Source organism: Opisthocomus hoazin, chromosome 1, assembly GCF_030867145.1.
Source record: "Opisthocomus hoazin isolate bOpiHoa1 chromosome 1, bOpiHoa1.hap1, whole genome shotgun sequence".
NCBI lineage: Eukaryota > Metazoa > Chordata > Aves > Opisthocomiformes > Opisthocomidae > Opisthocomus > Opisthocomus hoazin.
The window spans coordinates 5831127-5856652 of NC_134414.1; the positions used below are offsets into that span (position 1 = coordinate 5831127).

The following is a 25526-nucleotide window of genomic DNA, read 5'->3' on the forward strand; positions in this document are numbered from 1 at the left end:
TCTGTCTCAATGAACAAACTTTACTCGTCCCTGCCTCGCCTTCCTGGAGACTTCCAGGGATAACTGCTGCCAGCTAAAGCAGAAGACACACAGGTACGTTTTTTTTTAAAAAAAAGCAAGCTTGCTACACAAAAATAAATTAATAGAAACATTGGACAACTATGGCAATAATAAAATGAACAATTATTTCATTACAGAACATTGAATTCTATTCAATGAACAGTGTTCTTTTGCAAAGTAAAGAAAACTCAGAATGAACACACACATATTTTGAAACTGCTGTAGATCTGCCTAAAACTTCCAACTCCATTTTTTTTTGCTGATGTGCCACTACTCACACATAGGCAAAACGTTGGGGAGACTGCTATTCTTTGTAAGAACTGTTTTCCTTAGGGAAAGTAGGGAGCATTAGAGGTTTGGAAATTACTGAATGTTAAGCCTACTTTGGGATAACACCTATTGTTATTCCAGGTTAGCAACTGGTTTTTGAAACAGATCCAGTAAAGAGATTTATTTTCACCTTCTTGGAGTAAAGGGATGTTTCTGGCAACGCTGAGATTTGCAGTGTTGCACAGAAACCAAGTGCAGGAGGAACAGGATAGCTGCACCCAGAATCATTAAGTGGTTCTGGTCCTCTGCTTCTTTACAGCAGAACCTTGGCAGTCAAACAAGCAGTTACAGGATTTCTGCAGCCAGTGACAGAAATAACACTACAGGAGATAGAAAGCTACATGCTACTTTTCGAAGAAGTAACAGTGACTTTTAACAGGACCTCTGTGTATAGGAAAAGGAAATAGAGTTTGTACATTGTTAAAACAAGCATTGCTTTCACACAACAATCAGCTGAGCAGCTAAGGAAAATCCACTTTCGCTAAGATACATTAATTTTTCAGCAGTGATACTTTGAATAATTTCAACAGACATATTGCTTCATTACACAGAATGTGCCAAAAAGCCAGGTCAAAGCAAGGTAAATACCTCAGATACACCCTGGAAATACATACTGCCCTGAATCAGCAGGGTATTTAAGCTGACAATTCACTATGTCTCAAGAATCTGTTAAAAACAAAAAAGGAACCAAAATTTATCTTCAGTGATTATTTGTCCCATTTTCAGACACTTCTCTGTCAGTCTCTGACCTGCTCTAGCAATAGTGTTCTCTTAAAAATTATATTACTGGACTCCACTTTGGTCACATCCTTTCTCTGCACCCCCAGAAATAAGATGCAAGCCACTCTAGTTTCAGGAAATGGTTTTTCTCCACATAAATCTCCCAAGCTAAAGGTGTGCCCACCACCGCAATCCTCTGCTCCTCCGCACCCTGCCGAGCCATCACTACTCAGACTATCTGCTACAGGTGCCCAAGCAAGGCACCGTTGTGCCTAAAAAATGAGGCGTTCTGCACCAACAGGACAATTCCAACAGGCTAAATAAGGAGCTTTCGATTGATTACAGACAATCAAGGTATCTCTGTGAATGGCTCTACAACGATCGCGCACAACAAGCGATCAAGGCTCTTGGAGCCAGCTAATTAGCAACGCTAGTCACAACTGTAGGTCTCAGCTGAGCTCCAGAAGATGCTTCAGTAGCTTAAGGAGTGTTTTTACTGCATTTCCCTTCTTCAATTTGTCTCAGTACATCGGTCAAAAAGATCTTATTTACACAGTCAGAAAGCAGCCTTCAGTTCTTTTGGCCAATTATATGGCACTGGGTATTAATTTTCCTTCTCTGATTACGCCCGTAAGCCTGGGCTCACCCAAATTGACTTTACTGATATGGAGCTCACAGCCTCAGAGGTCACAACCACCTCGCATTGCTGTCTTTAGCAGGGGAACTCACAGACATTCCCAGGATGGGAAAGATCTTTTTATTTCTTTATTTTATAAAAATTGTAATTAATATCTTCTTTTAAAAAGACAATTTTCCATATGACTTCTAATTTAAAAATGCTTTTTCTTCATAGCATCAACATAGGTTTGGGCTATTTTCACATATTCAGAGAAACAGAGCAAGCTATTAGCTATAACACTTTATACTGACTGAGGCAACAGTTGCATTAACATGAAAGCATGCCAGAAAGCGTAACACAAATAGCAGTGGGAAGAAAAGATAATACTTCTTAAGAGAAATTTTTACTACTCCAATGTAAATAAAAGCTCCTGAAAGCATTTTTTAAGATGTACATAGCCACTTTAATATCCAAGCTTACTTAGTAAAGGGTTTTTTTCTCAAATTAATTCTTACTGTTTGACTGCATTAAAACATCAAGAACTGTATTTGTCATAGTCTGTACAATCACTCAGTTTTCTGTTACTGGGGGCCTTACCCACTGCAACTGGGAAGTACACAAAAGGACAACTGTAAATAAGTTATAGGATTGGCATGCATCAGGACAGCTCCAAAACTTCACTTTTCAACCATTTCAAATTTAACCTATCTCCACTAGTGCTATCTCAAAATAATTACAAAAAAAAACCTTCAGCAGAACGTACAGATCAGAAGTGTCATTACACAAAGTCTCCTGTGTCTTAAGACAATGCCACTCACTAGAACTGCAAAAGCAATGGAGAAAAAAAGTGCCAAAACTAAAAGGTACCTTACAAAAGAATGCACATTCTCAGGGAGGCACAGCTTCACTAAGAAATACAATACTATGTAAAAAGCAATTCACATTTTATTTTAAATTGCAATAAACTGTACAAAAATGTTTTATTCTTGCCAAAAATAACGACAATATTTTCAATCTTACTTCTAGACAAACAACAGACTCTTATTTTAATCTTTCCTGGGTGTTTTACAAATAAACAGACAATAAGATGCACGATTTTGAGTTGGGATGGAACGATCAGATTTAAACATTTGTGGAATAAAATTTAAGTTTGTAGTGTCTTTTAGGAATTTCAGCACTCCTGCCATGCCTGTTAAAAGCCTAAAGAAGAAGGGTTTGTGTCTCACACAAAGGAATGTAAACAGCCATTGAGAGATTAAAGAGGTTGGCTTTTCGACTGAAACCATAAAGGTACCTCTATACCACTAACATTCACTTTACAAGAACAGTCCACAGCACGAGGATCGTGCAATAGCTGAATCCACTCTCCAAAATGCCAGTTAAATACACATCAAAGACTTTTCTTTAAATTTTCCAAAAAGAATAAAATCCTAAGTAACAGAACTAAAACGGATTACGCCTTTTGACATTTTTAGGTTGTTTTTTTTTTCTTATCCTAATTCATGAGCGAATATGTAACAGCCCCATCAGATCTACAATCACAATGTACTTTTTCCAAGATGCAATAAAGTAAACGAGCACCTAGCTAAGTCAATCGGATGTAGAAAGCCAAGAGCATGGGCTTACTTTCAGGCTTGGTTTTGTTCGCATAACACATTTAATGCAGACTAACAAAACATAATTTGGGTCACTGACCACAGCTTCTTCAGTCTGAGACCTAAAATTGAAATACAATTGCAGTGACTTTTAAGATTTCACAGTTTTTTTTCCCATCAGCATTGAAACTTAATTAAAAAAAAGCTGTTTCAACAGATGGGTTAGAGCTTAAAAAAACTAAGCATCTTCCGTTACTTCAGAGTTGTTTGAGGGAATAAAGTCCTCTTGAAATTCCACTTTGTCTGGATAGAGTTTAATGTAGGTGTCCACCATTAAATCTAAGTCATGTTTTATATCAAAGTTTATGTTCAGCAAAGCTAGGTTGCTTGACCTTTGCCCTGTCAAGGTGTTTTTCAAGTACGCCTTTAAGCGCTTTCGTCCTATTTCGTATTTTTCATTCTCCACCTTCATCACTGGAAGTATGCACAAGACTTTAAGCAATGCGTAAACATTAGGGAAAAACTTTATGTCAGGCAAGTGAAGTGCTTCATAAATAGTAGCTGGAAGTTCAATATCTTTTCCTCTGTGCTTCCACTTGATCCTCCAACAATGAAGCTCAGCAGAAAGTGTATCTGGATTAGGCAAGTCATTTTTGTACATGTCAGCGTGATGCTCCTCGGACGTATTGAATTTGAGCTGCCCCATGACTGAGGGCACTAATGATAAACACTTCAGAGCTTTTAAATGTTGTTCTGAGAATATGTCTTTCAATTCTTGAATAATATGCTCCACTGTGGGGACACTAAGGATTTCTTTGTAGTAATTTTCTGACGTTACCTCAGAGTTCAAGTTCCCCTGTTGTGCCCTGCGAAATTTTCCTGGGAGTTTAATTTGTACATCCAGTTTCGTAGCCAAATTTGTTGCTTCCTCAAACCAAAATTCGTGGTAAACTTCAATATTCTCCATCACTTCATTCAGAGAATGCAACACTGCTGTTAAGCTGCTAGCTGCAAAGAACACATCTGATGTTTGTCCTTGGAGATTTTTTCCGAATGCTCTCGTAAAAGACAGAACATTTTTCAGAATTACGATAGTGACAATGAAGTCAAAATCTGTTAATGCACTTGAAAGTACAAACGCTCGACCAGCAATAAAGCTGTTCCACCTGACGGATGAGTCGCTGCTTACCGCATCCAAACACAGTACCAATGCTTGCATGAGGTCCACTAAAACCTCGAAAATATCGTGCCTGCCTGTCCACTGGGAACGGCAGATCTCCTTCAGCTCGTTACCCTTCTCCTCATTGCTCTGAAAAAGAACAGAAATTGTGTTGTCCAGTTCTACTAGTAATTGTGGAGACTGATTAAAAAGACAGCAAACTTCTTCGATTGTTCCTAACGCAATGGAAACACCAACAACAGGAACGGATTTTGCCAGCCAAACATTTAAGGCACAAGAGGAACACAACGTGTACACAGCTTGTGGATACTTTTCCAACAGTCTTGTAGCCACAACTTTCATTTTAGAAGCAAACCCACTGGAGACGATGTAGGCTTGACCTCGACAGTACTCCATGTTTAGACCCCACTTTTCAGTAATAGTCGTGTGGAACTTTACAGCTAAAATTTCAGGATCAGCCTCATATGGCAAAAACCCTATGAATTCTTCTCTTAGATTATGAGAATCATCAACGAATCTCACCAACACCGGCAAATGTTCCTCTCCCGCTATGTCTACTACTTCATCGGTGATAATAGAAAAGAAGTGCGAGTCTCTTACTTCCCTCAGTGTCTCTTCTCTAACACAGCTTTCACAGATCTCAAGCATTTGCTTCTGCTGAGTTTTCGAACAATACTCAAGATTGACTGCAGTCATCTCAAATCGTTTCCTCAGAACTTCATCTCCAGCATTTATTCTGTATTCCAGTAGAGCCTGAAAGTTATCTGAAGTAAAAATACCTTCCGGAAGCTCATCAACATTATGGCCATCCAAAGGAATATTTTGTTTACCCATCAGGATCAAAATTTCAAACAAAGATTTAAGGTAATCTTTGTTTTCTCTTTCTTCCACTGTTAAGGGGACAGCTTTTTCCTCTTGTTCTTCCCCCCCTTCCTCCGAGACAGTATTTTGTTCATTGCTTTCGTTCAATTCTTGAGTTGCCTGCTCCCGTTCAAAAGCTTCATCAACTACAAAATGTAAAATACTGTAAGTGTCAAGATAACATGAATGAAACATAACATTTGCTTTCCCTTACTATCCCCATTACCTTAGAGTTACTGGAGTCCAGAGCAGAAAGCTTCTAGTTTAGAAGTGAATGAGTATTTTGGAAAGAGTTTAGACTGGCTGTTCGAACTGTTTGAACAAAGCAGGAACTCAATTATCCTCCCGATACATACAAATTTACAGTTATCTGTCCTGCATTACATTGCCAGCCTTAGTAAACACAGCTTTTACAAACTCAGTTATTTTGCCCACTTACTCTTTTGTTGCTTCAGTGTTCTTATTTCATCTTCACTCTTTAAAAAAGAAAAAAAGCCCCAAACTTATATTGATGATAATGTTTAGCGCATGTTCTTAACACATTAAAACACATCAAGATTAGATATAAGCATTGTGAAAAGACCATTTAAAGAGCGTTAATATTTACCAAAAAGTGCTAGAAAGTCCAAGAGAAGCAGGTTTCTTCAGGTAGTTTATTGCTGCCACAACATACATCTACTTATTACATAAGAATAGTTTGCTACTATAGCTACTCCCATACTTCTAGTATTAGGGAGTTTGTTCAATATGTATTTTGTAATTCTTAGTAAACAGATTACATTAAAGAATTCTGTTTCAATATGAACGTGCACTGTCAGTAGACAATCATCTTTAACTCTATTTTCAGTCAATACACAGACTCCATCAAACTCACAGAGAAATATTTAGAAACGGTTTGTAATTTTGCAACATATAAGCAGAGTTTAGGAGTTTAATTCCTCTTAATTGTCAGCATACTTATAACCACTATAAATGACAGAAAAAAGGTATCCACAAGACACAGTTCCACAAAAAACTTTTTGATCTTGGTTTTATACATGGATCATCTTTTCAGAACAATAAGCTAAAACGAGCACACATGACTTGGCGCAGACTTCAAGTGTCAAAGAGGTGAACTGAAGATCACAATCAATATGTAGCAAGAATTTCAGGGTACCAAGCATAAGTTGTACTCAGTTAGCACCGCAATAACAAGCAAAAGGAAGCTATGCACTTTCTTTGGAAGACAGAATCAGCTCTGGAACAACACATTTCATTTTCCAGATTGTTTCACTAAACCTTCCTCAGTAGATAAAATTTATATCAGCACAATATTTGGGCACTTAAATTTTAATCAACAAAAAGACACTAGAATAGGCAATACAGAAAATGCAAACATTCAAGTGCTAAATATTATTATTTGACACTTTTAAACAGAAGTTTCACATAAACTTACTTGCCTTTTTTTTAATACTAACAAAATTAAAAAAACTTACATTAAAAACTTACCAGCTCTTTTATCCTTTTCCTATGTCTGCTGTGGGGATTGTTCAAATGACTCGTAAGGTCAAATATAGTTGGCACAGCATTATCCCGTAAAACCGTTCTGTAAGGGCTCTGTAGGAAGACAGACATCTAGATTAGGGATTTATTTGGGAAATTGTCACTGCGTGTGCACAAAACCCCCCCGGAATTTCAGATGCCATGCTTTTTCTTTTTTGTTAATGTATTTTCACTTTCTGATGTTTCAAAACAGACAGCTATGCTACGCTATTCACATTTTGGGATATCAAGAGAACATTGAAAATGAGAAGAGAGATACTAAAGAAAACCCCAACCCAAACCATAAATACTTTTTATCTTCACAACAAAGACCCCAGACACCATAATTTTAATTTACTACAATATTATGATTCTTTAAAAATAAACATTCTGGATAAAAAGATATTTAAGCATCAGAAAGCAAACATTTTGTTACTAGTAAGCTTTCACTTATTTCACAGTTCTAGAAACCATCACACAAACTTTTTTATGTGAAAATGCTGTTTTATGTAGACTTATGAATTCCACAAAACACTACTGTGAAAGATCATATTGAAGGAAAATTTATCTATCAAATGAGCAGGAGGAAGAAAATACATCTAGATGGTCACATAAATGTTCGTAGCAGTTAAAAATATTTTAAGTAAAATTTAATATTTGGAAATACTGTAAACGTACGTTGTCTAAGCCAACTAGTTTCTAGTACATACAAAATCTTAACTGATGACATTTATACCTGTCATTAGACTGAAATACATTTTAAACAGAGTTTCATCAAGCTTCATTTCACATTCAGAATTACTTCCCACATTCATTTGCACGATTGTTTCTGGGATGCTGGCTAATCAGAGACCCTGTCACGTGTAATACCAGCAGGAGCTCAGAGTCTGACCTGCATATTTTAACTATCCTTCGTAACTAAAGGACTGATTTTGCCTATGTATCAAAGTGAAATTCGGCCTAGAAATTAAAACTTAATACAAAGCCCCAAGTCCACTGTTCCCTACAGTTACATAAGCTGTTAAAATCAACATTATCTTGTTAACAACAAGAATTGAAAGGTATTACTTCATTAACAGGAAACAGTGCCATGATTTTAGCTGGATAAAGTATATCAGGAAACAAAAGCTTGACAGAGGCAAAAAATGTTTAAATCTCTTGGCCACAACAGAGTGTAATTTCACCTAATCACACCATGCACACACTTCAGTAACAGCACATTAATGATTTTAAATAGAGGTATGCAAACTTACATACTTACACCCAATAAATTTATATAATGTTGTAACATCTAATGACAATAAACAAAATGAGCATTGCTTTGTATGAAGAAAGAACTGCAGTGAAGACCAGGGCTCCACAAACATATCAAATCAGCAGGAGCAGCTCTGCTTTCCTCCTCCCCGACTGCTCATTTCCACCTCATCCTTTGTGCCGACATCTGCGAGTCTGTGTGGTGCTCTGGACCATGACAATGATCTCAATTAAGATGAAGAGATTAATTTTCCCAGGGACCCGTTACCCAGGGGATCAAAGACTGAAACGCAGCACACTGATGAAAACCGTTAGTCATGTTTGGCAAGACACAACAAACAAATGCTTGGTTTTACTTACACTTCTACATATCATAGAAGTCTCAAAATGTTTAGCGCACAATCTGTAATGCTTGTTGAGTTGATCTGGAGTTTTATCTTCTAAATCCGCCCTTCGACAGTTCTCTACCCATCTTTGACACCTGCATGTAAGCAAAAGAATTAGCTAGTTTTAAGATAAAACAAAATCCCCTACAATTTCAAAGCGTACTCGGAACCAGAGTGCAGTGAGCCCTGCCATTTATGTGAGGCTGTACACCTTCCATTGTAACATACCATCAAATCTATTTAAACATTTGTTTTTCTCCTTTTGCTCACCACTTAACACAGCCCCAACAAACTCAGGAATCTTTTCCCTCTATATATTCTTGCCTTTGTCTTACAGACACACAGCAGACTAACGCAGATGGTCATGAAACCTGACCATTTAATTCTTAAGAATTTAATCTTAAAAACCGAAGTTAAAAAGAGATGCATTTGTAGACTAAAGTCATAAAGGTTATGAAGGCAACTATTAAAATAGTTGTCTGCTCTGCCTCCCTCCAAAATAGAGCATTTTTCTTATTTATTGTGGTCATTGGGGAGTTCAGAGTAGATTTCTGAAAAGTGAAATAAAAATAAAAAAGCAATCATTGTACAGACAGTACTCACACACCTGAAGTAGGATTTTGTTACATACATAGTTTTACAACATTTACTTCTGCTTTGGATTACTTCTCTGAGATACAACACAAAGCTGAAGAAACACTTCCCCTACTACTAGGGCTCCTTTTAGATATGCAAGATACTGTTTCCTCTGGCAAGTAAACCACCTGCAGTAATTGACGCAAATGCAATAGTCATCTTCTGTTTCCCCAACGGGGTCTATCACTTTCTTGCTACGTATTTTTGAGCAACAACATGCATAGACTGATTCCGCACAGCTGCTCCAGTAAAACTCATCTGCTATTTGATTTGTGCAGTGTGTGTGTGTGTGTGTGTATGTATAAATTAACACGACTCCAGGAGCTATTGATATCTCTGTATTCAAAAGTTCTAAAAAAAGTCATTTCCTTCCTGCAAAAATAATCCTCTGAAGCAGCATTATTTCAACGCACTTGCTTACAACCTGTGTCACCACAGAGCCACCAATTGACAACTGCACATAAGTAAACAGAGTTGAAAACACACAATCATAGAATGCTTTGAGTAGGAAGGGACCTTTAGACGCCATCTACATCAAAACCGTGCAGCAAGCAGGGACATCTTCAACTAAAGCAAGTTGCTCAGAGCCCCATCCGATCTGGCCTGGAATGGTCCCAGGGATGGGGCCTCCACTACCTCTCTGGGCAACACCCTCGGTGTAAAAAATTTCTTCCTTCTATCCAGTCCAAATCTATCCTCCCTTAGTTCAAAGCCATTGCTCCTTGTCCTACCACAACAGGCCTTGCTAAAAAGATTCTACTCATCCTTCCTATAGGCTCCCTTTAAATACCGCAAGGCTGCAAAAAGCTCTCCCCGCAGCCTTCTCTTCCCCAGGCTGAGCAGCCCCAGCTCTCCCAGCCTTTCCTCCCAGCAGAGGGGTTCCAGCCCTCCCATCATTGCTGGGGCCTCCTCTGGCCCCACTCCCACAGCTCCAGCTTCAGCTGATCCTGTGCTGAAGGCTCCAGAGCTGGACGCAGGACTCCCGGGGGGAGTCTCACCAGAGTGGGGCAGAGGGGCAGAATCACAGTACAGATAGATGACTAAAAGCCTCCACATGAACACAACTGACAATTTGTTCATTGTTCTAACTGTAGAGTGGTGCAACAAGCTCCCAATCCTCCTAGGCTAAATCCTTCCCCAAACTCAAGAATGCCAGAGACAACAACATTATAAAGAGCAATGGTAATATCACAATAATTCTACAGGGAAAAGGAGAAGGAACTTTCACTACAGTCTCAGTGACTTATTTTACTTTACAATCCATCACTTTGGAACACACTTTTCAATGTAGACTCATATTTTAAAGTGTTTTAAAGTTTTTTTTTTTAAATGGTAAATGTTGGCAATGTCCACAAAGTTCTAGGAACCTACACAGAAAAGCTACATGAAGAGTCTACTATTTCAGCAGGGCAAAGTGGGGGAGACCTCCCCACAACTCAATCACTGCTGCAATTCACGAAAGTGAAAAAAATTACTCAGTCCACTTAAAAACAAAAGGCTTTAAATTTTCTTTTTTATTCCTCAATTAAAAAGAAGCTGGTTCCCGACCCAAGAAACAGCTAGAAGTTACAAGAAAGAAATGTTGTTGTTATTTTTGACTGCAAACACGGAATTACTCCTCATAGGAGCAAGGAGGAAGAAAAATAACTAGTGATTATTCAACAATTTTGGAATGAAGGCTGTCTCGCCAGATGTTTTGGTGGGCAGCCCAAATGCAGAAATCCACAGCTCTGAGCAGATTCACCATCACATCTATTTTAACTGAGTGCAGTGAAAGGCAACTGTGAATGAAGATGAAAGGGGAGAACCCTGGATTCTGGTTCTCTGCTGGCTGAAATGTTTATGCATCTTTAATATTTTGTTTATGCAAAATATCAAAATAACAGTGACAGCAAGTGCCATAAAACATAAACCATTTCTATAGCTGCTCTTGTAGATCTAGACATAGTATCCTTAATAATGACTTGAAATAATAGTAAGATAAAATAGTATCGTTTCTTGATCAGTCTTTTGGTACCACAGATCTTGCACTCTTGCTTGGACAGTGCAGTCACTCCAACAAGACACAGAAGAGCATTCTCCATTTAACCAAACAGTAGAAACACAATCTTTTTACACAGGAGACCTTTAGCATGCAGATTATATAGAATCTGTCTCTCCTACCTCCTGAGTGGGTGCTGATTACTAGACACCTCATTAAAGGTGATTGCATCAGGCCATTACAAAGGCTGAAGAGCCTCCCTGTAGCCAGTGGGGAGGGTCTCAGCCCAGAGCGGTATCCAAAGGAAGAGTCTCTTCCACTGGAAGAGTAAGAGTAAGACCTCGTGGTCTCACCTCACCAAATCACAGAATGGTCGCGGTTAGAAGGGACCTCTGGGGATCACTCAGTCCAACCCCCCTGCTGAAGCAGGGTCACCTACAGGAGGCTGCACAGGACCTCGTCCAGGAGGGTTTTGAATATCTCCTGCAACTGGCACAGAGCTGTCAAGGACAGACAAACATCAGCCTGAATCCCTTCACCATCAACATTGCTGCCAACCAGTGAACACTGAAGTAGATACTAGCAATAGCTAGGGACCACATCAGACTAATGAGTGATGGCAAAGGACACCGTGAGCTCTTCAGAGGGGTCCTACTCAGGAACGCAGAGCTCTAGACATCTAGGAAACTCTGCTGGTAAAGGCTGGAGCCTTGACGTTCTCTCAGGTAGCTACAGGACTAGAGGGAGATGGTTGAGCTTACGTGACTGGACTCAAAACACGCAAACTCCATCTGAGTCCGAATTCAGCCCTTTGGTCTTGCTATGTGTTCGGCTGCAAATCGAATGCTCTCCAAGGAACGGAAGAACAAAGACCTCTGAAATCAACCAATGTAGCTCTGCATAGTGTTATCCACGCAGCAATTAAAAAGATTTCAGAATAAAATTCTGTATAAAAATATCTCCAGATTTTTAGTATTCAACTAACACACACTATATACTGTTGCACAAGTGCTTTAGTTGCAAAATATTTGGCACATATTGAAAGCCATTTCAATGTAATATATCACACCACTGCTTAGGTACCGCCCATTAGCTTTTAAAAAGGTTTTCCTCAGTCACAAACTTTACATTTTCAGAGATCTGCTGACATCTCATGGAACTTCAAGTGGCATTTTATTCAGGTGCAGACAGAGTGCTTTATGTTACCTCAATATCAGTCAACGGCAGTAGAACAGCATCCCTTTGCTTAAGAAGCATTTGGTTCTAAACACTCACACCTCACCTTAACTCCAACCACCATGACAGAGTCAGAAACACGGATGAGGGTTAAACAGATCTCACTGTGGGGCTCAGGGCCTAGACTGTATGAAACTATAAAATATACATCCTCATTAGAGTAACAGAGGCTATTCACATTAACTTTTGATATGAAAAGACTACATATCACCCATTAAATGCAGCTGGTTCTTTTTCAAAGTCTACTCTGTGCACCCCTTCTTGTTTTCTCAGCTACAAACAATAAATGAAGCCGGTCTTAAATAACTGGTTAGCTCTCCCAGACTTGCTAACGCTTGAAAGATCAGACTTGGAATGTCTCACTGGAACTGCTTAGCCCTGAACTGGGAAAATGTAAAGGCAGTTATTCAGTTATTGTGGAAAAACTGAAAGCAGTAAGGTAGTAGAGACAATGTACCTGGGACTATGGAATTTAAAAAAAATCATTGATGAGAAATAAAATATATATTACAAAGATGTATTCTAATGCTGTTATACTCAGCTTTCTTACTGTAAGCTGCAAAGTGCAAACAACACATTTTTGGCACAAAGTACTTTGCTCGCCAGACCAGTTTGACCTATAATGGCAAGAGCTTTCTGTGACAGCAAGTAGCACAGGGACACATTGTCACCTACAACTGCAGATGACTGCTGCAGTCCAAACAGGAGAATAAACCACTAACACCCTCCAGTCTACAAAGACAGAAAGTTGCATGGATTTATCAATTTGCAAATGCTGTTGTTAAAACAGAATATATTATCAACTTCAGACATTTTAACATAAGTTTAAACGAGAAATGTGTAAGATCTCAGGGGGGAAAACTCCTAGAGAACTTAAAGGGAGCGTCATCTTTGTCACTGCATGTTTTTAAGAGCACGACAAAGACACTAGAAATAGTTCAGGTATAGCTTATCCTTCCTTTGGACAGTGGAAAGGTCTAGATGATCTTTCAGTGTCAACTTTAACTCTATTTTCTACCACTCTGTTACGGGAACATTAATCGTATTAGCCTGAACTACTTCAAGGGGATTATGAAGTGGTCGTGCACTCAGAAAGCACGCTTACTTGCACACCACAGAAGTGTAAGCCAGTACATGCTTCCTAACACCACGTCCACGATCCACTTCAACGTTTGCAAAAGCAACAGCCATAAAATGATATTGTTCAACTCACTGTAGCTGACACACATTTTTTATTTCAAGCGGTTTTTCCTTTTAAACTTCCACAAATGGCGGCTAAAAGTAGTACTAGTCTAATTCCAAAATACAGCTTAAAAAAAGCCCTTTTAAAATTGGTGCATCATTTAATTAACTGTACACTTTTTAATACATTTCTGCATTGCTACCATGGAAAAATATTCATTCAAAATGTATTTATATAGAAAAAATATAACTGAAGGGGGTATTTTCATCATACAATAAACTGTCACGTATCAACCACCTTTGCACAACTTGACATGCCTCAGATTTTACAGCACAGACTCCTTACAAATTAAGCCCGAAGTTCAGACAGAACCAAATCTCTTCAATTCCGCACACACCATCATTCCTTTGACTGTGTAAGCACCCGCCACTCTCGCGGGACTGAAGGTGAAAAGAGACAACCCTAGGAGCAAATCATACAAATGAAAGGTTAAGAGCAGGCACTCAACTACTTCGATTTCAGTTTTCATCAAAAGCACAAACTTACACAGTAAGGATTGTACTACAAAACCTTGCATGTCTGGGCATCAGAAAGACGTCTGGTTATCCTAGCTTTAGCGCAAGGCATTGCATTCACCCAGGAAACTTCACAGCACATCTGAAAACACAGCTTTAAGCAGCAGCTACTACCTATACGATCTTTTTGTATCCGAGGCTGAGACAAGAGATGCTGGTCAAACTAAGGAAGAAGAGGGAACCGCACAGGCAGTGGAAGCAGGGACTGGCTTCCTGGGAAGAGTATTAGGGAAGCTGCCTGGTTGTGTAGGGATGGGGTCAGGAAGGCCAAGGCACAGCTGGAGCTGAACTTGGCAAGGGATGTGAAAAATAACAAGAAGGGCTTCTACAGGTATGTCAGCCAGAAAAAGATGGTCAAAGAAAGCACACCCCCGCTCATGAGCGAGACCGGCAAACTGGTAACAGCAGATGAGGAGAAAGCTGAGGTACTCAACAACTTTTTTGCCTCAGTCTTCACTGGCAACCTCTCTCCTCACTCCTCCCGAGTCGATGGATGGCATGAAGGAGACCAGGAGGGTAAAATCCCTCCAGCTGTAAGTGAAGACCAGGTTCGGGACCTCCTGAGGAACCTAAATGTACAGAAGTCCACGGGACCTGATGAGATGCATCCCAGAGTCCTGAGGGAACTGGCTGACGTAGTTGCCAAGCCACTCTCCATGATATTTGAAAAGTCCTGGCAGTCAGGGGAAGTCTCCAGTGACTGGAAAAAGGGAAACATTGTGCCCCTTTTCAAAAAGGGTAGAAAGGAAGACCCTGGGAGCTACCGACCTGTCAGCCTCACCTCTGTGCCTGGGAAGATCATGGAACAGATCCTCCTAGAAGACATGCTAAGGCACATGGAGGCCAGGGAGGTGATTCGAGACAGCCAGCATGGTTTCACCAAGGGCAAGTCCTGCCTGACCAACCTAGTGGCTTTCTATGATGGTGTAACAACAAGGGTGGACAAGGGAAAACCAGTGGACGTCATCTATCTGGATTTTTGTAAAGCCTTTGACACGGTCCCCCACAACATCCTTCTCTCTAAATTGGAGAGCCATGGATTTGATGGGTGGACCGTTCGGTGGATAAGGAATTGGTTGGATGGTCGCAGCCAAAGGGTAGTGGTCAACGGCTCAATGTCTGGATGGAGACCAGTGACAAGTGGAGTCCCTCAGGGGTCCGTACTGGGACCGGTGCTGTTCAATATATTTATCAATGACACAGACAGCGACATCGAGTGTACCCTCAGCAAGTTTCCAGATGACACCAAGCTGAGTGGTACAGTTGAGACACCAGAATGATGGGATGCCATCCAGAGGGACCTGGACAAGCTGGAGAGGTGGGCCTGTGTGAACCTCATGAGGTTCAACAAGGCCAAGTGCAAGGTCCTACACCTGGGTCGGGGTAATCCCCGGTATCAATACAGGCTGGGGGGTGAAAGGATCGAGAGCAGCCCTGCCGAGAGGGACTTGAGGGTACTGATAGACGAAAGGCTGGACATGAGCCGGCAATGTGCGCTGGCAGCCCAGAGGGCCAACCGTGTCCTGGGCTGTGTCAAGAGAAGCGTGGCCAGCAGGTCGAGAGAGGTGATTCTGCCCCTCTACTCTGCTCTGGTGAGACCTCACCTGGAGTACTGCGTTCAGCTCTGGAGCCCTCAGCACAAGAAGGACATGGAACTCTTGGAGTGGGTCCAAAGGAGGGCTACAAAAATGATCCGATGGCTGGAGCACCTCTCCTATGAGGACAGGCTGAGAGTTGGGCTTGTTCAGCCTGGAGAAGAGAAGGCTGCGGGGAGACCTGATTGCAGCATTTCAGTACTTAAAGGGAGCCTATAGGAAAGACGGGGACAATCTTTTTAGTAGAGACAGCAGTGACAGGACAAGGGGGAATGGTTTTAAACTAAAACAGGGTAGGTTTAGGCTGGATATAAGGAAGAAATTCTTTACAATGAGGGTGGTGAAACACTGGAACGGGTTGCCCAGAGAGGTAGTGGAGGCCCCATCCCTGGAAACATTCAAGACCAGGTTGGACAGGGCTCTGAGCAGCCTGATCTAGTTAGTGGTGTTCCTGCTCGCTGCGGGGGGGTTGGACTAGGTGACCTCTAGGGGTCCCTTCCAACCCAAAACTTTCTATGATTCTACGATTCATTTGAAATCACTCACAGGGGACTATATTCTCAGAAAAAAAATGTACCCACAATTCCCACAGGTTTTGAAATTTTCCAAAAATCAGGTCAAGCAGCATCAAAGAAGGAAGGAAGCGAGTATCATGTATAAATCATCAAAAATTTCAGCCTTAATTACCCACTGTTAGGAGAGAGATAACTGGTATCGCTCTGGCATCTATGCAGATTCCAAAATTCTGAGGAGCAAGTTATGCCAAACAATTTTAACAGCGTTTCCTAGATTTAAAGGTGAGCTTCTACATGGGGTTTCAACGTCCGAGTACATGATTTATTTTCCACTCACACACCTCTTGCTTTACCAGCACACCATCCCTGCTTTTCACCTAATGATTATTTGAATATCCCACCACTTCTGCTGTTGCTCACGATGCTTCACCAACAGCCGTCATCCTCGCAGTCCTCTGACAGCTGCCTGTCACACTGGTGTCCTATTCGTCATGCACACACCTCGCTATTCAGCACCACATCACCTCAGCACACACCGTACGACGGACAGACCTCCACCACCTCAGCCAGCGCTGGCTCCTGACGATGCACGAGCTCCCCTGCCTCACCCCATTGCTCCCGCACCTCTCCAGCTGCCCCACAACTCTGACAGCCATACATCACATTACACACATCCCTACGAGGAAAGCTGAGAGCTGGGGCTGTTCAGCCTGGGGAGGAGAAGGCTGCGGGGAGACCTTACAGCAGCTGCCAGTACTTAAAGGGGGCTTGTAAGAAGGTGGAGACAGACTTTTTAGCTGGACCTGTAGTGACAGGACAAGGAGTAATGGTTATAAACTAAAAGAGGGGAGATTTAGATTGGATATAAGGAATTTTTGACAGTGAGGGTCGTGAAACCCTGGCAAGGTTGCCCAGAGAAGTGGCTGATGCCCCATCCCTGGGAACATTCCAGGTCAGGTCGGACGAGGCTCTGAGCAGCCTGGTCCAGTTGAAGATGTCCCTGCTCATGGCAGGGGGGTTCAGCCAGGCGGCCTTTAAAGGTCCCTTCCAACCCAAACCCTTCTACGATTCCATTGCTGCCCCACACCCTCAACAGATGTGCACCCCATCACACCCAGGTATCCCCTCACTCCCTCCCACACCCCTCACAGCCAAGCAGCCCCTCAGCCTCCCGCCCAGTCGGGCAGCCTCCTCATAGCCCTCAGGTCCCTCGCAGCCCCTCACTCCCTCAAGGCCCCCCACAGCCGGGCAGCTCCCCACTCCCTCAGCCCCCTCACAGTCGGGCAGACCCCTCGCAGCCCCTCCCAGCCCCCCCCCAAAGCTGGGCAGCCCCTCACTCCCTCAACCCCCTCACAGCCCTCAGCCCCCCTCACAGCTGGGCAGCCCCTCACTCCCTCACAACCGGGCAGCCCCCCACTCTCTGAGCCCCCTCACAGTCGGGCAGATCCCTCGCAGCCCCTCATTCCCTCAGCCCCCCCCCCAAAGCTGGGCAGCCCCTCACTCCCTCAGCCTCCTCACAGTCGAGCAGCTCCCTCGCAGCCCCTCCTTCCCTCAGCCCCCTCACAGCTGGGTAGCCCTCCCCTCCCCCAGGTCCCTCACAGCCGAGCAGCCCCTCAGGGCCGGCCCTCCCCCTCGGGGACAAGAGGCGGCCGCCCCGGCGCATGCGCAGCCGCTCGCCCGCCTCCCCGCCGCGGGCCGCAGGGTCCCGCCGAGCCCCGCCCCTCCGGCGCCACAGCGTGCGCGGCCTCCGCCGGCAGAGCCGGCAGCTGCGGGCGGCCGCCGGCCCTCCCCGTCCCGTCCCGGTGAGCAGGCGCGGAGAGGGGTTGCGGGGGAAGGAGGGAGGCGCCCCCCCGCCGCGGTCTCTCCTCAGGCGGAGCGGAGGGCCGCGGGCCGGCGGGGCCTGAGGGGGGGAGAGGCGAGCGCCCCGCCCCTCGGGCAGCCTTTCCAGCGCCCGGCCGGGGTCTCACCTGACCGGGTCCCGGGGGAAGCGGAAGAAGGCCAGGTCGGACTGGGTGCTCTTGCGGGTGCAGTTGGGAGCCGCACAGAAGTTCGGCATGGTCCTCCGGCTCGGGCGCCGCTGCCCCTTTAAATCCGCGGGCCGGAGGGAGGAGGAAGGGGGGGGGGGTGGGGTGGGTGTATGTGGGGTGGAGGAGGGAGGAGGAAGGGGGTGGTGGTGGGGGGGGGAAGCGGCTCTACACTGCTGTGAGCGGCCGGGAGGATTCACCGCCGCCCTCCGCCGGGAGAAGGGCCGCCTCCTTCCCACAAGGCACCGCGCCCGCCCGCCGCACGGTGCCCATGCGCCGCGGCTGGGCGCGGGCGAGCGTGCGCATGTGTCCCGGCGGGGCTCCGCGCATGCGCGTGGGGAGGGCCCGCGGCCGCGCCGCGCATGCGCAGAGGCGGTGGTGTCGGGTTTCCCTCATACGTATTTATGTGGTAAATTGAGTATGTTTACCTGCAGAATGAATTTTAGACGTAGAAGGAGGTTGTAATCTTTTTCCCTTGTCTATTTTCTTCTGTTTTGCTTTGTAGGAAGATGTTACTCCACAGCCCGGGTGGATAACGAGAGAAACCACGAGTGTTTTGAGCCGTAAAGTAATCAAACAGGGAGTGTACCTCGTGGGAAGGCTTTGCCAGGTCTGTCATAGGTAAAAATGGAAGAAAGCTTAGAGAAAAAGAAACGGGAAACTGAAAACAGGGTAGCTGGAAGAAGAAAAAGACTCACTCGCCGAGTGTGGCCCGCTGGTAGTTTGAGGAATTAGATACAGCAGCTGTGAAAGGTATAGATGCTGATGGCACATGGTAATTGTTTCCAGTGTAATGGGGCTATGGTGTAAGAATTCGGCTGTGATAAATCTTTTACATACCTGGAAAATGACGTAAAAAGCGTCCTGACATGGAGATTTGTTGGGCTTTAGGAAGCATAATCCAAATGTGTGAAATAACCAAAGTGTGTTTATTTTCAAAACAGTGCATAAAGGAAAAACAAAAAAAAGGCTCGTTTGATTCCTTTTCGGCTGGCTTCAAAACTTGTAAGATTTTGTTTAGTATGAGTAGGATAAAAGCTGTATTTTATGTGAGGAAGTCTTGTCATCAAGTGCCCTTCAAACTAGGAATCTCAAAGCATGTTTCGTTGGACTGTTTTCAATAACATCAATTTATTTGGTGTTAATTCTCTGACAGAATTCTGACTCGGGCACATAGCTGAGTTTGTTCCATTTAAGTAGTTTTGAGTAGTTGTTTAAGCCAATGCTAAAGATAAGTCTAGCTGCACCTAACTGCTTTCACTTTACTGGGCAATTCAACGTTTGCATACGGTGAACTATATTAAGGGAGTTAATGAGATAAGTAACTTTATTTAAAAACACTCATTTACCTTGAGGCTAGATTTCATTCGAATAAGGGCCATCTGATTTGCTGTGCGGATTGCATAAATGTTCCTGCTGACGCAAGGGAATGCACAGGAGAGAGCAGGATCATCCTCAATTGCAGTAATAGTTTAGAGGCATGACTGTGTAATGTTTTCAATTTTCAAACACTTTTAAAACCCGTTTCAGTGTGAAAAAATACTTCTTCACCCTTAAGTAATTGTTACTAATATTTATCTGAGATTGAAGGGCCTTTTCCTCTCCAAATTGATTCACTAAACAAAAGCGCGTCTGTGCTGAAATTCCTTCTTAGGGTTCTGAACAAGCCAAACCAGAAGATTATAATGGCTGTGTTCAAAAGAAATTAACCATGGCGCATATTTCTAAACGGCTGTGTCTGACTGGAGCTTCTGTTGATACTGAATCATTTGAATCATGTTACAAGCATGGTTTGGCTCTTCTAAATGTGTGTATATTTGCATATGAGTTTTCCTAATGAAATGAATGCAATGATTGGTGCATAAAGTTAATTTACTGAAGTTTGCTGGATGGTGTTTTTTTATGGGGAGACTAATTTTTAAGTAATTCCTATGTAACAGAAAGAAAATGAATTATTTTCAAAGCCCAACAATGTTACTAGAAGTCCGTTATTTTTAAAGAAAATTAGTTTACTGCTTGCTTGGAAATTCCAAAAATTACTTTCTGTTGTAGAGTACAGAAATCACCAACCCCCTTTTTTTTCCCTGCAGAGTAGGTTTTGAAGTGTACACATATAACTTGTATGCCAGTGATTTTGCGTCTTAAAGGATCTTCCAGATTACTCAAACATTGTTCACAGTATATTTCCAAGTGTGTCTGTCTATTGACAATGAATGGGGATTATGTACTGTAGTAGTAGTGTTGTACAGATAATCTGTATCCTCTGGATAAATCCTTCTCAAAGGAATTTTGTGCATTCGTGTGGGGTTTTTTTAATTGCTTTATTTCACCACTGTGTCTTTAAGGTCAGCTGTCTCTTAAATCCAGGATTCTCTATCACCCAATAGTGGTTGTAAAATAACCTCTTTAATGTACTTCTGGAGATAAATTGCATGTCTCTTCCCCAGGGTGAAAGTCAGTATGCCTCTGTTCTCTGATTATACTGTTTGAGTACAATCATGTACTCCTGCAGATTTCCTGCTTATTAAAAGTCTATTTGCAAGAGAATATTTACAGCCTGAAATGCTTTCATGACTCTTGCTACTATTATATTCTCTTGCAAATTGCACAGCCCCAGTGTTTTTGGGATAACCTGTCTGTAAGAACTAAAAGGACCTCATGTTAATCCCGTAGAGGTGTTTTTGTACGTCTGTATCCATGCTGCCTTGGAGACTCGCTGAAATTCACAATGACGGGATGAAAAACAAGTTGCTTATGCCCAGGGCTTGCCTACAGTTCTGCAGAACTGGGAGGCGAAGGTGGGGAATAACGAAGTCTTGCACACTGCATGAGGGAGGACCCCTGAGACTGTGCAAGAGCACACAGAGTATGGAATTTGAGTGACCAATATGCAGCTGAACTCCAACCCTAAGTCAGAGTAGGGCAGCATCCTGGCTCCTCCCTCACAGTTAGTTTTTTTGCAAATGAAGGTTAGCAATGTCTGTGATGGTATTCAAGGGTTGTCAGACCCAATTACCATTGCTTTTTCTCTGTTTCACTGGCATCTTTTTTCTTTTTTTTTTTTTTTCAAAGAATGCTAACTTTCGTAAGTTTTGTATCAGGTCTTCAATATGAGGAAATCCAGAGGGCTGCTGGCTTTGCAGCACTGTACTTTTATGTGAGGGTGTTGTTTGTGTCAGGGTCTGCCCAAATAACGTGATTTTGTGCACAGGCAATCTGTATTCCTGCCCTACTCTGTGTTTACCCACAGCTGTCTGTATTCTGGCCTACAGCTACTCCTCTCCCTGCGTAGGAAAGCAGCCTTCTAAATTACAAGCAACTGCTCCAAGTCCAGTCCTCGCTTCCACCGGAGCTGCTGCAGTTCTGGAAGGGTTCAGCCAGCCCATGCAGATGATTACAGCCTACTGTGCTGCTCTGTGGGCAGCACATCCTAACGGAAAGACAGATGTTTATATCACCATGAAGGAGTGGGAAATCTGAGTGGATAAAGAGGGAATATGAGTCATCTTTTAGTTTCCCTATTTGCCTGCCCCAACCCAGGAGTGACAGGTTGGCTTTATTTGTCTGCGCAAGCCTTGCTAGCCTCCGGCATTAAGACCAACCTCTTAAAAGTACGTGAACTCTTCCCAAAGCTTCAGTGAAGGCTGTGCACTGACAAAAATTTTACTCTGTATTTTGCAAATTCAGCGCCAGCTTGCCTTCCTTCTCCATTGCTGTTTTCACCCTGCAACAATACTGTATGTTTAAGTAAACTTTTATTTGCAAGGAGTTTGGGGATCAATGTAGTTTCTTGAATTCAGGGCACAACTAATGAATGGAATCCTTCAAAAACAGTTGGGAATAAAGAGTTTATAAATGATTGTATTGCTATGAAAATCAAGGTTGGTGATTGTCGAGATAAGCAAATGCCCAGGTTCATTGGCCGTTCGGTAATTATGGTCGTTAACTGTTTGTCTTGTTGTCTGTGGAGCTGCCTTTGTTGTCCAGTCTCCTTAGAGTGATCGAACATATCCTTTACAGTTGGTACGTTCACTTGCTTCCCCAGAGTTTTTAGCCCATCTAGCCTTGTAAGAATACTTAGTCAGAATCAGGAGGAAGTCATTGAATGCTGAGTTGACTTGAACTGCTGATATGTTAGAAGTGCAACTCGGGAGAGAACATGCAAGCTCCCCTAAAGCACAGCGCAGATCAGGTCCTAGCAGGGCTCAGTTCTGCTAAAAGCTGATCTGGGATATGTTGTTTGAACTGCAGAAGCATGCTAGAGTTACCAGTGCTTTGTCATACACGTCTGTGACCATAGATAAGGACACAACTTAAACAGTGGAGTGACAGCTTTAATACTTTGCCTTATTCCCACGCTTTCTGTTCTGAGAGTGTCTTTGATTTCTTCCCAGCAAGTTTATGCGTTTTTCACCACTACAGCATGCTACAAAGTGGATGGAGGTTTGCATCTCCCTCCCCGGACTGCAGAGGGTACCAACTTTAATTCGGTCTTTGATATGCCGCAGAATGACACAATGAAGTTGGGGTTATTTTTCATTATTTGAGGATATGTAATCGAGTTTTTGCCTCAGTGTAGCAAAGTGATTAAATAGCTGCTCAGCTCAAGGCACAGTGGCGTTTTGAGGGATTTAAGCCTGGCTGAATTTACGTACTTCTAGCACAGAATCTTTTACGACTTGTAAAATAAATACATAGGTTGAATATAATATATATTACTCATAATAGGGGGGAAAAATGTCCATTAACTGGCAACACAAAGCTATCTTCAGTGAAAGCAGTTGAAATATCTTTGCGGATTTAAATACAAATAGTCCTGGGTGACAATCCCTGTAGCTGACAAGGCCGTATATAAAAGGCTCCGCTGGCAAGCTGCCAGCGCCTAAACATTACTGAGGCTTCTGCTCGTATCTTAGCCAGGAGAAAAAATGTGACGGGAAAGTGTTTGAGAAGGAAGAGCGAGTTTAGGAGTGGTCTGAGGGCAATAGAATGAATTTAAAATAGACACTTATGTCAGGAAAGTGTATCGAGTCACTGAATGATCTCTTAAGCGGGAACTGTGTTGGTTAGGCCGTTTAGCTCGGAAACAAAAAAAGACCAAGAAATAATACAACTTTTGTTAGAATCTAGGCTACTTCTCTCTTACGCAAGACATGGAGGATACTTTAAACCATCTTTAAATTACCTAAAAATTTAAATTGCCTACATTGTTACATTCATCTTAGTATAAAAGCGTAGTGGGTTTCCTACTTCTTTTCTCGATCGCTGGCAGGCTGATACAAATAGTATTTTTTTTCCTTGATTTCCTAATTTTATTTTTGAAATTACCAACCTAAGACTCTTGGAAGCTGGACATCCACTGTTTATGGCAGAAAAGAAGCAGCTGCAGTAGCTGTGCGTAGTTCTTATCTAGTACCAGGCTGATGCGCTTCTCTTCTACCCAGGAAAGGCTGCTCTGAAGAAAAAGGATTATTTTGGAGTCTGTATCAATCAGGTTGTGGTGATGCGAGGGGAGATGCTGTTAATAATCCAGTGAGAACCGCAGCGAGAGCTGAGAAGCGCGGCTTTGTCCTGGTGACCTGGGCTGCATACAAATCACCACCTCTGCGTGAAAATCCCTGCTCCTCCCTTGGGCCATCTCACCCCTGATGCTTCCAAGCTACCGCTCATTTTCTTCCCCCCTTCCATTGTCTTAGAGGATCGAAGGAAGTGTGGTGAGGCACAAATTATTCTGTAAATGCCCAGGAAGTTTAATTAATTAGGCCAGTGTCTGTAAGCGATGAGAATTGTGTTATTTAAGCTGATGGTGGATCTGAGGATGTCAGGTAGTAGAGAACATAACACAAAGTAGGACTGCTTGATGGTCACTACATTTCTTTCCCTTACTGGAAGGAGCAACAAATTTTGCTTAATCTCATATAATTGATCAAATTCTTAAAAGAATAACCAGCAGTATGCTGTTATAAATAATAAAGTGTGGCTTTTGTGTATCACCATCTGTCATTAGTTTTTAAAATACAAGCGGGAAACAGAGGCACAAGAGGTGATAAAACTTGTCCGGGGTTGCTCAGTAGGTCACCCTCAGATGAAGAATACTGCAGGTCCTGGTGAAGCCCAGTTTCATCTCTGCTGGCTGTAACAGGAAAGCTAATGGTGAGCTGCTGTTAACACGTTTAGAGCTAAGGTACCAGCCTAGTATCACCAAGCTGCAAAAATTCAGTGATTTACTGCTTACAGCTGTTTTGATAGTGTGAGTTCTTAGCTTGCCTTGTCTGCAAAGTAAAATGGAATATTAAAAACTATTTTTACTTTGTTTTTTTTTTTTTTATTACACTGTTGAGCCTTGCCTGCTTAGGAGACGACAAAATGTTGCTGCTGTCGACAAGTTTGTTTCTTGCTTACTTTCTGAGCAGTCAGAAAGTGCTCTGTAATTGTGGGCCTCCTTAACTGGTGACTCAGAGACCAGGGATGTAGGTAGTGAGAACTAAGAAAGTGATAAACATCTGGAAGGCTAGAAAGAATGCTAGCATTTTCACATTCTGCATTTTCTTCCTTTACCCATAATGAATTTGTTTATATTAATTCACTGAGAAATTTTCACCAGTGGGACATTTAGCCATGTTTCTGTATTAATGAAGTAAGCCTAAACCGTATTTTCATGTGTTGATTTGTTTTAGCCTATAACTGGAACACTCGACATTTTGTTCATCAGACATAAATGCTGTCAAGTTTCAGCTGCCTTCGGGCAACCCCTCTGGATTAGGCTAGAAGATTCAGGCTGGCTGTGTGCAGTCGTTCTGAGTCCAGATAACCTTAATTCAGTCTTAATGAAAGATCCATGCTGCTCCTGGGGGACCTGTGAGCGCTGCACAGCAGAGAAGTGATTTTTGTGTGAGGGGGACTTGACTCAAGACAACGTTGACCGGAGCCTGGTGGGCTCAGGGTTGGCTCTGGTGCATCTGCTGGGACTCATCTCTGCTTCTCTGCGGGGACAATCTCAGTGGATCTGTCCCAGTTGATCAACTGCTGCACAGGTCTGGCCTTGGGTCAGGTTACTTATGCTTTTCAGACTCATTATTTATGTGCTTTGCATTTTGTGGTGTTTTTTTCATTTGCTTTGTCCATGGAATCTCAGCCCTCCCATTTTTTTAAGGGTAATAAAGAATTGATTGCAGGTTAGTCTGAAGTAAATGGCAATGTTGCTGCTGTAACGACAAGCAGAATTCGGCGTTCGGTCTTTCTGGACCTCTGGGAT

General features: G+C 42.7%; 1 protein-coding gene and 1 long non-coding RNA gene across 2 annotated transcripts; one reads left to right on the forward strand and one right to left on the reverse strand.

The window, feature by feature from the left end:
* Positions 1-2144: 2144 nt before the first annotated feature.
* Positions 2145-18363, reverse strand: THAP12 (THAP domain containing 12). Its single transcript, XM_075415644.1, has 5 exons — positions 18215-18363; positions 8501-8621; positions 6854-6961; positions 5805-5841; positions 2145-5511 (listed from the first exon to the last, which is right to left on the reverse strand). Exons 1-5 carry the CDS (start codon positions 18301-18303, stop codon positions 3563-3565), a joined length of 2304 nt encoding a protein of 767 aa, XP_075271759.1. The 5' UTR covers positions 18304-18363; the 3' UTR covers positions 2145-3562.
* Positions 17955-23706, forward strand: LOC142360820 (uncharacterized). Its single transcript, XR_012763386.1, has 3 exons — positions 17955-18049; positions 18777-19024; positions 21544-23706. It is a non-coding gene; the product is annotated as an uncharacterized LOC142360820 (long non-coding RNA).
* Positions 23707-25526: the final 1820 nt, after the last annotated feature.